The 12657-nt window shown below is 39.7% G+C and overlaps 1 protein-coding gene across 3 annotated transcripts in view; it reads right to left on the reverse strand.

The window, feature by feature from the left end:
• Positions 1-10753, reverse strand: part of CEP112 (centrosomal protein 112) — a 171843-nt gene extending 161090 nt beyond the window's left edge. The window contains exons 1-5 of one of the 3 annotated variants that reach the window (XM_056330394.1): positions 10604-10753; positions 8867-8987; positions 7726-7916; positions 7064-7227; positions 511-607 (exon numbers count right to left, since the gene is read on the reverse strand). In XM_056330394.1, the coding sequence (XP_056186369.1) occupies positions 511-607; positions 7064-7227; positions 7726-7916; positions 8867-8966 (552 nt within the window). In that variant the 5' untranslated portion in view covers positions 8967-8987; positions 10604-10753. Of the gene's footprint in view, positions 1-510; positions 608-7063; positions 7228-7725; positions 7917-8866; positions 8988-10603 lie in introns of those variants that run through there. The other 2 variants (XM_056330410.1, XM_056330402.1) reach the window with 2 other exon arrangements.
• Positions 10754-12657: the final 1904 nt, after the last annotated feature.

Here is a 12657-nt window from a genome sequence, read left to right on the forward strand (position 1 = left end):
TACAATGTTATTAAATATTTTGGACTAAAAGGGTTTTACATAAAGTCTGTTTAGTGTCCTTCCATCAGCCATAATGCTAGTTGTGGAAAGTTTGATAAAACGAACTGTCCAAAATTCACTCTTTCAGAGGTCAACCATCACTAAACAGAGCCAAAGACATCTATGCAGCTTTCTTTAATCTACTATTGCAAAATACAAGATGATGTCAATACAGTCAGTTTTGCCAAGCCTAAGGGAAAACAATGCAGCAGACATTAAACACACTACACTAAACAGAGGTCAACCATTAGGATGAATTGAGAGCATCCTACAAGAAATTCTTTTCCCCTGCACTGGCAGAGGGCAGATTTTGATGAGCTTTAGTCCTTCCTAAATCTCCTTCCCAAATGTCTGCACTTGTACACAGGGATCATGACTCATGCAATTAGATGTAACAGCTTTACAGGGATATACACAAACAATTAATTGAAACTAGAACAAGTTTTATGGCAAAAAGGAGAAGCATCTTACAGACAGTGGTGTGGCTAGGTTATCTCTATCTGTCTGGCGAGGAGGACTCATAGAATGTGATCTTAATGCTGACTTCCCATCGTACTTGAATCTTTCCCTGTTATTAAAAAAAAAAGCAAGCAGAAAGAGAAATCATTTTCAACAACTTGTGCCACACAAAGGATGTTAATCTTAAAATAAAATCTTTGAAAATATACAAGAGAATAACTGTCAAGATGTAAAGATCAAAAACAGTAGAAGAAAAAATTATTGTTAAAGGCAAACAAAAGCATTAAGCATCCCATTAAAAAAACCAATACCCAAAAAACCCCACACCAACAAAACCACCAGCAATATTGTGTGTATCACAGTATATTAAAAGGCATTTTCTGCATTTCTATTACTACATGATCCAACATCTCCCAACAAATTTTAGAATACATCTAAGCTGGCCAACAAGGCTGATCTAGGAGAATATTTTTGAAACAAAATTGCTAAGCATATGAGACAGCATAGGATAAAATCCAGCAAGTCAGAGAACAAAAAAGAATTCAGGTGATGCTTGGCCACATCATAGAGGAGAAGACTCTGAAGACCAAAAAAATAGGTTAGATCAAGGTATATCATATAACATACAAACCCAAAGATAAGGACAAGAACTACACATACAGCTCAATAGAAAAGTGATGACTTGAAAGGCCAGAGTAAAATGTCAAAGATACAAGTCATAAAGATTGCATTAGTTGCATTTTATTTCAGCTCTATTTTACGGACTACAGTGGTATGTACGGGGGGATGGTAAAGAAAGGCCCACAACTCAGGATACAAGTACAGCATGAACAAGTACTCTGTCCAATAGAGAAAAATAGAGAACAGGGATTTTCTGGAAAAGCTTTTGTCATAAATAAAACACTTGAACAAAAGGAAATTAAGAATAGCAGACAGGTGAAGATAACCTTCACTGATGCACCTGGTCAACAGACATTTCTCAACTACAGAACAGTGAAAGGAAAGAACAGCCTGGAACAAAATAAAATAAAAATAAGGTTATTAAATAGGTTGATATAGCAAAAGATCCAAAGCAGTAGCAAAACACCCTTCGGCATACACTCCGCTGTCAAATCCACACAAAGTAATTAAAAAAATCCTCTTAATCCATTCACCTTCCTATGACTAGCTATATTGTATTAAAATCAAATCAGACCATTAAAATACCTTTCTTTCCTTCCATCTGGCTGCAAATTAGTAAGTTATGCCAAAAAGACAGAGACGGATTAAGTGTTTATGAACAGAAAGACAACTGTTGGATGTACAATACAAACTAGTCACTTCTAGGAAGACAAACACAAACTGTTCATGAAGCACACTGCCCCAGCTTTCATCAAAACAGCAGGGAACAGTGAAATATAACAACTGGGAGCATACCTTCCCTTCCAGCACCAGCAAATACCAACAACATACCTGGACGCAAAATAACAGTTACAGAGCAGTAAATACTTCAGATAAGCAAAGTCTCAGAAGTAAAAAAGATCAAAAGAAATATAATGCAATGACTATCTCTAGCATTCCAAATAATGCATTTCTTACCAAGTGTTCATTTGACACAAAATTATCTTTCATTAAAAGGAGACAAATGCCTGTCAGTAAATCTGCACTTTCATCAGCCAACTCTCCTGAACAATACTCAGATGACCTAAAAATTCAATAAAGTTTCAATTGTTTAAAATGGAAGAAAACAGAATCCACGCCCCTATCATTAAGAGATTAAGGAATATCAATAAATATTCAAACCAACCCAAGTTACTTGCAATATTTCTAAATTAACAAAATGAGGGGAAAGTCTAGATACATTCTTAGTTCTGTATTTGCTATTTTGAAGAGGAACTGAAAAGGAAATTGCTTTGCTTTATTCTATAAACAGAATTTGAAAAACCATTAAGGATGGACCACAATTTTGCTCATATCAAGAATATACTATCCACTCACTCCCTTTCCCAGCCTTCTGCTGATACAAAGTCAGGCTCCAGAAATTACAAAGTTTTTTTCTTTCCTCCCACAACAGGTGAGTGGGGAACCACCAGAGTCTTGACAACAGCCCTGCTTCAGCCAAAACAGTGAGCTAGCCTGGAAGAAGGAAGCAATTTGCTGCTAATAAAAAATCAGTAAATAATTTCCTACTAGGAACAAAGTAAGGGAAACTCAATGGTTCCTCCTGGTACAAAACGGCTACACACTGACCTTTAACAATATTCTTCAGGCATTATCTATAAACATACAGTAGAATTTTCCTATGGGGTCAGAAAGACCAGGTTTCTGTTCAAACCAAACTACACATTCCTAAAACAAATTCTCTCATGTTTCAAAATAAAGATGCACCTTTCTGGCACCAGCTGGCTTGGTCTTACTCACTTACGTCCTAGTTTTTGCAAGTAAGGTTTGTCTATCTACTTCTTATTTAGCCAGATATACTTCTCTGTATGAGTATTTTGGCTTTTCTATGTAAAGTTGTTTGTGTACTGAAAGATAAAAATAACTTCTAAAAGAACTTCTCAATTTGTTTGCTTTTTTTAAAAGGAGGGAATCTTGAGATAAACAACATCAAAAAAATTACTCAAACATTTCTCACTGACATTATCTATTTTACCCTGAGAAAACGTTGTAGTCTATCTGTAAGAACTGAGTCATGGTTGGAAGGCAAAATTTTCACCCAACCACATATATTACATGCCTGTTGATACAATTTTCCTGATGCACATTCTGAGTAAAGAGACAAGTCTAATGTAACAAGATCACCATCTGCTGACTCTCTCTACAAACTGCAGATTCCTGAAATTAATATTTTACATCTTAAACTGACAGCTCATTCAAAACTGTAAATACAAAGACAGACAGGATCTATATGTTGAGTATAGCAACATCTTAATATAGACACTTGTAAATAAGTTTTTAAAAAGCTATTTCTACAAAATGTAACAGCTGAAACATTTACCTTCACTATTTCTTCCTGCATAACTCATACATGTAACAAGTTTTTCATTTCTATGAAGATTAATGTATGTAATCTACAGAGCTATCAAAATTTCTAATTGCCAACAAAATTCAAATTTCCTTAGACACAGCTCCATTCTCAGTATGAGTACCCACTAGCACAGCCATACCTATACAGCTAAATTTCACTTTCAGATTTCTTTAAACCAGCAATTTATGCCATACCATTTACGTGCTTCTGCTGGTATGAAATGCATATGCAGTAAGGGTCTCCAGAAAACTCAGAGCGTTGGGAACCATCTGTTGATCACCAATGTCAGGTATTGCTACAGTCCCACAGGACAAAGTAAATGAAATAAAGTCTAAATAGCCCACCTACGACTTTGAGAACTTTGCCAGACCAAGCTGAATCTTAGGTTCAGATAGTGAATGGGAAAAGGGGTCAGATCTCCAATATTCTACTATAAACCAAGTACCAAAGAGAGGAAAAACATCACAGAGAATCAAGAGACTGAGTAGATGGAACTGTACTCAGCCTTCCTCAAATGGTGACAAGCCCCAGTTGGATCCAAAGTATGCTGCCTCATCCCACTCAAATAACACTGCAGCTGACAGCACAGGTAAGGAACTTGAAGAAATTAGGTGCATTTTTATGCTGCAGATGTGGCCTTGTAGAGATACCAACATGCTAGATTAGGCCTAATAGGGCCCAGTTGTGTTGGTATTGCTTAATTGCTTTGAACACCCAGAGTGATCCTTTCTCATGATGGCACCACTCCCAGCAACCAAGACAATCTGATCAGATATATGCCAGGTATCTTGACACGGCACGACAGCATTTCTAAAGCATAACACATTCCTTATTTTCATAAGATCAAACTTCATTCTTTTTATTGAGGGCATCTGAACAGCTCTTCCCAACAGTTCTTTGTATCAGCAAGACTAAAGCACTAATGGTAACAAAGCTGGCAATTTCTCCCTTCCCCACTTTTGTTTCTTAAACCACAAGTCTGTTATCAAAACCACAGAGCATCTGAGTTCAAGCAACCAGAAGACCCCTTAGCATTAACACTGCAGTACTCAGAAAGAGGAGATGCAAGAGTCCCAAGAGCAACTTTTCAAATGACTGTTAGAATTACACAGAGGAAAAGTTTCATGATACTCGATATCAATGTGATGTAACTTGCAAGAGTGCCTATCTGTCATCTATTCAAATCACTGAGAAGTTAAAAAATGTGGGACTCTGCACTGTGATATATAGCATAAACATCAGTGTACCTAAAAATAAAATATAAAAAAAACCAGCTAATGATAACCATTTATGAAAAATATAAGCAAACACCTAAGAAGAGCATTAGACTTCTGAAACAAAACCTGTGAGCATATTTATAATGGAATGAAACTAAACCAGAAGTTTCATATAGAAGTAGAGCAAACACACACTTCCTCTTGTACAGCACCTACTGATTTTTGAATAATATTCACACTCTACCTCTAAGACTGCTTTTTTCACCAAAGATTTCAGAGAGTTTAAACATTAACTAAACCTCAAAACAAGCAAACAAGAGGTAATTCCATCCATGAATTCTTTAATGCAGCCACATTAAAAAAAATAAGAACACAGATATTGATAATCAGCACAAAATTGCACTGTATAAGAAAAACAAGAAAGAAAATACTTCAGAATGTAAACTGAACTGAAATTTACCCAAGATTCCCACAAAACAGGACACGAAAAAAAGCTTGTGATTTTCAACAGTGTCCAACCAACCAGCTTGGCACACTATCAATAATGCAGCAACATTTTTCTAAGCCAAGAGGAAAACAAGCCTTAATCTGATACATTTCATTCCCCTACCTGCTCTGTAAACAGCTCTATATACCCAATGGATTGGAACCAACGATGCAGCTTAAGTTTACTGGCTCCTGCAAACCTACCAAAAGAGACTGTCTGATGGATTGCCTTAACAAGGTGCAGCTGCAGATATTCAGGATTCTGCTGTACAGCTGCAAATGAGGAATACTGAAAATTTTGCGTTACCCAAATGACAAACACCCGATCTAGGCATAGGGGGTGCTAGTCACCAACAAAGCATGTCTGTAGTGGACAGCATGATATAAATCAAAAGATTTTAAATCAAACTCAGAGATTGTTCAAACAAGGATGGAGTCATTGCAAACAATCTTCCCCACACAAGAGAACAAAACAAAACAGCAGAGTAGCCCACAGGCTGCAGCTCTCACAAGTATATCTGGTCCAGTCTGACCTTCTGTAATCCAAGATTCAAAGGAAATACGAAGAAATCTTGCTATTTCATAAAGCCGTAAGACAAACAGGTAAGTGTTTAATAAGAAGTAACATGCTCACAAAAAGATGGATCAAATTCCTCTTTCTTTGTATGCATCTAATTTTTCTTCCTTTGTCACAGAACAGCAAAACTTGCCTATCTGCAGGGAGCCACTATTCTGTTTCCTCTAAAAGGGCTGTGAGCAACAACGATAGAACATCCTTTAAATCTACCATCTGTATGCCTGCTTATATTTCTATCCTCCACAGAAAAAATAATTTAAAACTATTTTATATAAAAGCTCCTTTTACCATTAGGACCTTATAACTTTTAAATTTAATATTATAAATCTATGCTCCCCACATTTTTTGTCACTTGCTTACTGTACATTCCTTATATTTTGAACTGTACAGAAATAGTGAAGATTAATCCACCTCAGCTTCATTAGTTAATACCACTTTCCAGTTTTCATACATCAACATGCAGAAAACAGGACTGTACAAGAACTCCAAGGGGACAGCAACTATTTTTATCTAATTTAAGAAAAATCTGGCCTGAGAGTCTTCTGCATCTCTGCAGTCTTTTACCACATCATTTCTTCCTTACTGCCTGTCCACATTTGTCTGGGCTTCCCACTCCCAGTTAGATAATTCTGTATGAATTCTGTCTCTTGCCTTGAGACCACTGTGCTTTTCCACCATAGTATCTGAGGTCTCAAAAACATAACCAGAGTACCAGCTTATTTGATAGATATTTAGAATATTAGAACGATAGCTATTATCTACATTTGAAGTCTACACAGAGCATGAAGACAACTAGTGGTGCAAAAAAAGTGGACTTTGACTATTCCTACATCTGTAGAAAAGCTGTTTGTGCAAGTCACATGTACCCCATGGTAACCATCAGCCCAAATCACTGTAAAGCCCTCTCTTCAGCGGCTGCTAAATTTCTCAAACTATTAGGCCTTTTTGATCCTCCATGCTAAGTGTCTGTAACTGAAAGGGGAAGAACAAGATGAAGGGAAAGAGGATAGAGCTATGGGACACAGAAGAAGACTTACAGAAGCCAGAGAAGAAGACATAACAGAGGAACGTAATAACAGAAAAGCATAAAAGTTATCATAAATTAGAAGCTATTATCAGAGTCTCTGTATATAAAGTACAAACACCATATTTAAGCTGAGTCCCAGAGGCAGCGTGACAAATTCATACATACAAATTGAAACAGACAGAGCTTATCATATCAAACATCTATTAAATATGAATAAATATTGATTAAAGCAAATGCAGGAATCTTACCCATATGTAAGTGGCGTTGCTAAAGGTAATTCCTCTTTAGATGATACCTTCCATGATTCTTCCTGCTTAGATTCACTGTTTCTTAGTTCTCCCACTACCCAGTCAGGTAAGCAGTCTGGGCTACTACTCCGAACTCTTGTATTTGCTTCATCACAATAAATTGACTATAATTTAAAAAATGTAAAATCAACACTATAGTTACACAAACATATTCTTTACACTGTTACGTAATTTCTTGCAGGAATATTTGCAGTATAAAAATTCCTTTTCCAATTAAGTCAGTGAGATATGCAAATATTACCTTCCCAACCCATGGAAACTACTACAACAGGCAATGGTCTAAGTGTTTTCCAGTACTCTACTTGTTTGAGTATGGGTAATTTTAGCATAAATTAGGACTGTTACCTCACTAAAGCTGATGCCAATGACTGCCACAGTATAATCACATCTTCAGAAAACAAACTACAAGCTTAACAATATCTGTGTGAAATATCAATATCTTTTCTCTCATAGAAAGGTAGACTGCAATAGTCACCTCAGGCTACAAAACCACCTCATTTAAGTGGGTTTTTTCTTTCACAAGAACTATCTGCTGATTAAGACAAAGTACATCCTCTAGAGTCTTTTACTGCAAGTCTGTCTTATAAAGAAGTTACACCCACCATGTATGAAGGTAAAGTCTTCAGTATCCCTGGTTCTGGTTTATGTGTAAAAGGACCTTCCAGCACACCTCGCTTTAGCATGTGGAGCAAAAGTTTTGCATATAGGTTTCTATTCTTCCTTCCCGCCGCTCCTGTGCCTGCTCCTGAGGGTTCGCATAGCTTTTTAATCCACAGTGCACACCTTTGTCGTTCTAAAAATATAGATATATATAATCACTATACATTTTCAGAGCAAATCAACACACAGATAACAGAAGCCATTACTGGTCACTGATCTTGTAGATGTTTCCCTTCCATCCAAAAGTTTAAAGCAAAACAAAAAACCCAAATGTATGAACCAAAGGGCAAAAATGGTTGAACACCTAGATCAAAAATAAGTCTTTAATAATAGTTCATATTTACATCATCCAGAAGTATTTTCCATAAATTCCTGTTTTCCAGAAGTTTACATGTCTTCTAGGAACAGCATGTTTTGGAATCAATCTCTAGTAAGTACAGAACTCATACAACACCAGGAATTCTAAACTCACTGCAAGAGCTGCCACTGACTATAACATAAAGCTTGCATGAGCATTAATGTTTTAAACACACAATAAATCTTCATTCATTTAAAAAAACACTATATACACAAGCTTTTCTACCACATGATAAAATTACTCATTTGATTGAATATTTCTAAAACAAGGTCTTAATTTGCAGAGTTCATGTCCTTAATAATAACCAGTTTGTTCTAATCATTAGATTTACAAAACATCATCAATTGATGTTTCTATTATTATGCATTCCTAAGCCAAATTTTAAAAACTTTATCTCTGAAAAAATTTGCAATTTTGTAAATGCAGTCTCAAAAACAATGTCCTTTAAAAGCTTTTAGCTTCTACTGGATTTGTTTTTGTAAAAAAAAAGACATTAATGTATTTATGCAAAAGTACATTTACATCACGAAGGTAAGACAGATAAGCTCAAACAATAGCAGTAGCTACATAAAAAAAATCCACCTTCAGATGTTGTACAAACTCCCCATCAAAACAGTGCCTTGTAAAATTAAGTGTATGGTTAAATAAAGTGATATAAATACACATGATAATTATCAGTAGATTTTGTTATTAGTGTTTCTTTACATGCACGTTAACATATTTACCTGACCTACACTGTAGTTTTAGAACATGAGGCTTTATATCCACAACACAGTGATCAAATTCTGCATCTAGTTTTTCCCAGACTTCCTCTTCACCATTCATTTTGAAAGAACACAAGGTAACCTGCAAAATTATTCACATTTAAGTACAAAAGATCAAACACCACTATACTACTGCCAAAGCCAGTTGTATGAGCTTGAACAAGGCTCAGTGCTTAGGTCCTGCCCTTGGGTCCCAGCAACCCCACAGGCTCGGGGAACAACAGCTAGAAAGCTGGCCGGCCAAAAAGGACCTGGGGGTGCTGGATGTCACCCGGCTGAACACGGGTCAGCAGCTTGCCCAGGTAGCCAAGAAGGCCAGCAGCATCCTGGCTTCTGTCCAAAACAGTGTTGTCAGCAGGACCAGGGCAATGATCATCCCCTGGTACTCAGCACCGGTGAGGCTGCACCTCAAACACTACGGTCAGTTTCAGGCCCCTCACTTCAAGGGCATTGAGGTGCTGGAGCATGTCCAGAGAAGGGAAACACAGCTGCTGAAGGGGCTGGAGCACAAGTCTGGTGAGGAGCAGCTGAGGGAACTGGGGGGGGCATGGGTTTAGTCTGGAGAGGAGGCCGCTCAGGGGGGAAACCTTATCTCTCCACAACTACCTGAAAAGAGGTTGCAGCAAGGTGAGGGGCAATCTCTCAAGTAAGAAGTGACAGGACAAGAGCAAACAGCCCCAAGTTGCACCAGGGGAGGTTTAGATTGGATATGAGGAAAAATTTATTCACAAAAAGGGTGGTGAGGCATTGGAACATCTGCCCAGGGAGGTGGTGGAACCACCATCCCTGGCGGTATTTAAAAAAACACCTGGATGTGGTGCTTGGGGACATGGGTCAGCGGTGGGCTTGGCAGTGCTGGGTTAATGGTTGGACTTGATGGTCTTAAAGGTCTTTTCCAACCTAAATGATTCTATGATTCTATACATTAGTCTCTGTTCATCTTATGCCATGCAAAGACATACTTTGGAACTATATGGAAAATAAAACTAAGTACTTTATTATGTTTAAATAAACACCATAAGATGATTCTTCACAAACAACAGATGTTCAGCTTATTTCAAAAATGGGTTTGCTGAGATTTGAAAATGAAAAGTCAACCACACAAGTGTTCAATTACACACAATTTGTATAAACCACCTAAAGGCATTTGCGTCATAGCTGCATTCTAAGTTTTTTTCCCTTAGACTTAGTATCTTATCTTTTAGGAGGGGAAAAAAGGATGGAGAACAGCAAATAAACCTGTTAAATACACATAAACATAAGCAAATAAGTAAGTTAAAAGAAATAGAGCAAGCAAACGTTGTCAGAATTGGGTTTTAACGAAGGAGTACTGCAAAGACAGCCCAACAAGAGCCCCTTACCCGAGGTCACCTGTCAGTAGGTTCCCAGCTGGGCCCCGCACCTTCCCTGTACCCCAGCTCGCCACCAGCGTCTCTCGGCCACCTGCAGCCGCACACGGCGGGGGGGCTGCCGCAGCGCCGGGCCTGGCCCCGCAACACCTCCAGCCCCGCCGCCGGGCCGGAACAAGCGTTTTCCTGCTTCCCTTCCCTCAGCTGCCCGACCAGGCCGCTTGCTGGGGCCGCGCTCAGCGAAACACCCGGCCCCCGCCATGCCACAAGCCGCCCCCAAGCCCCCGCCGGGCACCCCTGGGCGAGACTCCCCCGGCCCCGCTCCGCCGGGACACGCCGCCGCCGTTACCTCGCTCTCCGCAGCGCCCAGGCCTGGCTCCGCGTGGTAAAGACGGCCGGGCCGGCCTATTCCCCGCTGAGGGGGGGCTCCAACCCGCCGGCCCGGCCGAGCGGCCAAACCGTTTAAACCGACCCCACCCCCGCTCCCGGCGGCCCCCGCCGGCGGCCGGCCCCGCGCGTTTCCGTTTCCGCGGGCCGCCCGCCGGTTGCCAGGAGACGCGGCCGGCCACAGCCCGGCGGCGGGAGGCCTGAGGCGGCCGGAGGCCTGACTGAGGCGGCCGCCCACCCTGAGGCGGCGGGAGGCTTGACGTGGCCGCCCACCCTGGCGCTGCCGCTGAGGAGAGCCCTGAGGCAGGGCCGGCAGAGCTTGAGCGGCGTGTGCCCGTCAGCCAGTACTGAAAAAACTCGTGGGCTTGAGAGAGTAAAACGGTGCATTGGGGATGGTTCTGTGACACCGCAGAGACGCGGTCGCCGCCTGCTATTATTAATTACCAAAGTGATTAATGTCACCTGGTGCACGGTTAGCAGCAGCTGTCCCAGCTGGGCCCACCGCACCAAACAGCACAATCACCGCTACACCCAACGCTCTTCCCTTCCAAAATACATACATGCACATAGATAAATGTTTATTTATACACTCAGTCACACATAGGCATTACAAACCTCGGGAGGGCCCAGCAGAGCCTGAGGGGGCACCAAGGGAGAAATGGGGGATGCCACAAATATAATATTGGTTCTGGTTGGTGTTACGTGGGGATAGGGCCTGGGCTGGAAGCATGAGGGTGCAGCAGCAGTGGGAGATGACTCCGGGTTGTTTGGGATGTGTTTCTTTGGTTTAATTGCTGCTAATTGGAGATCAGCTGTATCTATTGTTATATCTCCATTATGATCAATATCTGGGGATAAAAGTGCTTCCACTCAAAGCTTGGTGAAAAATATTTGCCAGTCCAAAATTAAAGGTTAGTAAATCAGAAGCAGCTTTTGAGTCTGGGCAATGTTTTTGTAGCTCCAGAGTGGGTGCCAGAAACATGAGCGGATAAAATGAAATTTTATCTACTGAAATTGTGGGTACAGGCTGAATAATCACAGCAAATGTTATCCACAGTTTCTGGTTATTTCTAGGTAAAACTTATTCTAGTATATCCTTGTAGATAAAACAGTGATTTTGAGTTCACATTAAAACATTTGATATGCTCAATATTGCCCATGTTTCATTGATGGTTTGTCTCCTATCCCAAGGATGGAGCATATGAGAGGGTGTTGGGGAATAGAAAAATTTGAAAGTCCATGCCTGACGTTTCTACACAAAAGACATAGGTTACACTTGTTTTGTGGCCATGTCAGGAAAACCATCAATTAATCTAAAATAATTGGAGAAATCTCCTAGTCCTTTCAGCTCTTCAGTCTCTTCCTCAGTTAATGAAATGTTTGTGTGTATGTGTGATCCCAAATAAAACATCTGACCTCTGATTCATTTATTTCCCGAAAATCTGTCGTCAGCCTGTGTATATAGCATCTAAAATGCTTTTATCTCAAAGGATTAAACTCTTCAGCTCTTCTAAGCTTGATTCACATGCACATATACATCAAACAATTTCTTAAATTTATGGTAGAAAATTGGCTGTTTTCTTTGATTTCTTTGATTTCTTAGCTCATCTTCAGCAGGAATGATTCTGCGTTAGGGCTCATTCAGTGATGGCTATGACAGCTACACTGGTTGCTTAGAAGCAGAGCAGAAATCAGTGGTGGAGTATTTAATCCATGGTAGAACCTCATGAGTAGATTACAAAGTTTATTTATTATCTTTAAATTTCAAATTTAAAACAACTGTCATTTCATTATTTATTTTTTTTAATATATGCCTACTTTTAATCTGTTTTAAAAGAGTGGTACGTTCTTGCAGCACAGCAAGACTACTGGGTGGCTGACTTGCTCAAACAACTGAATGTGCTGAACTTTTCACCTCTGAATCACCACTTCAGTTACGCAGATGTGTCATGGGAATTTTGTAATCATTATGAAATCAATGTGTCCAAGATTGTCCAAATCACAGGAGACAGACAA

The sequence above is a fragment of the Falco biarmicus genome, chromosome 1 (genome assembly GCF_023638135.1).
Source record: "Falco biarmicus isolate bFalBia1 chromosome 1, bFalBia1.pri, whole genome shotgun sequence".
Lineage (NCBI taxonomy): Eukaryota > Metazoa > Chordata > Aves > Falconiformes > Falconidae > Falco > Falco biarmicus.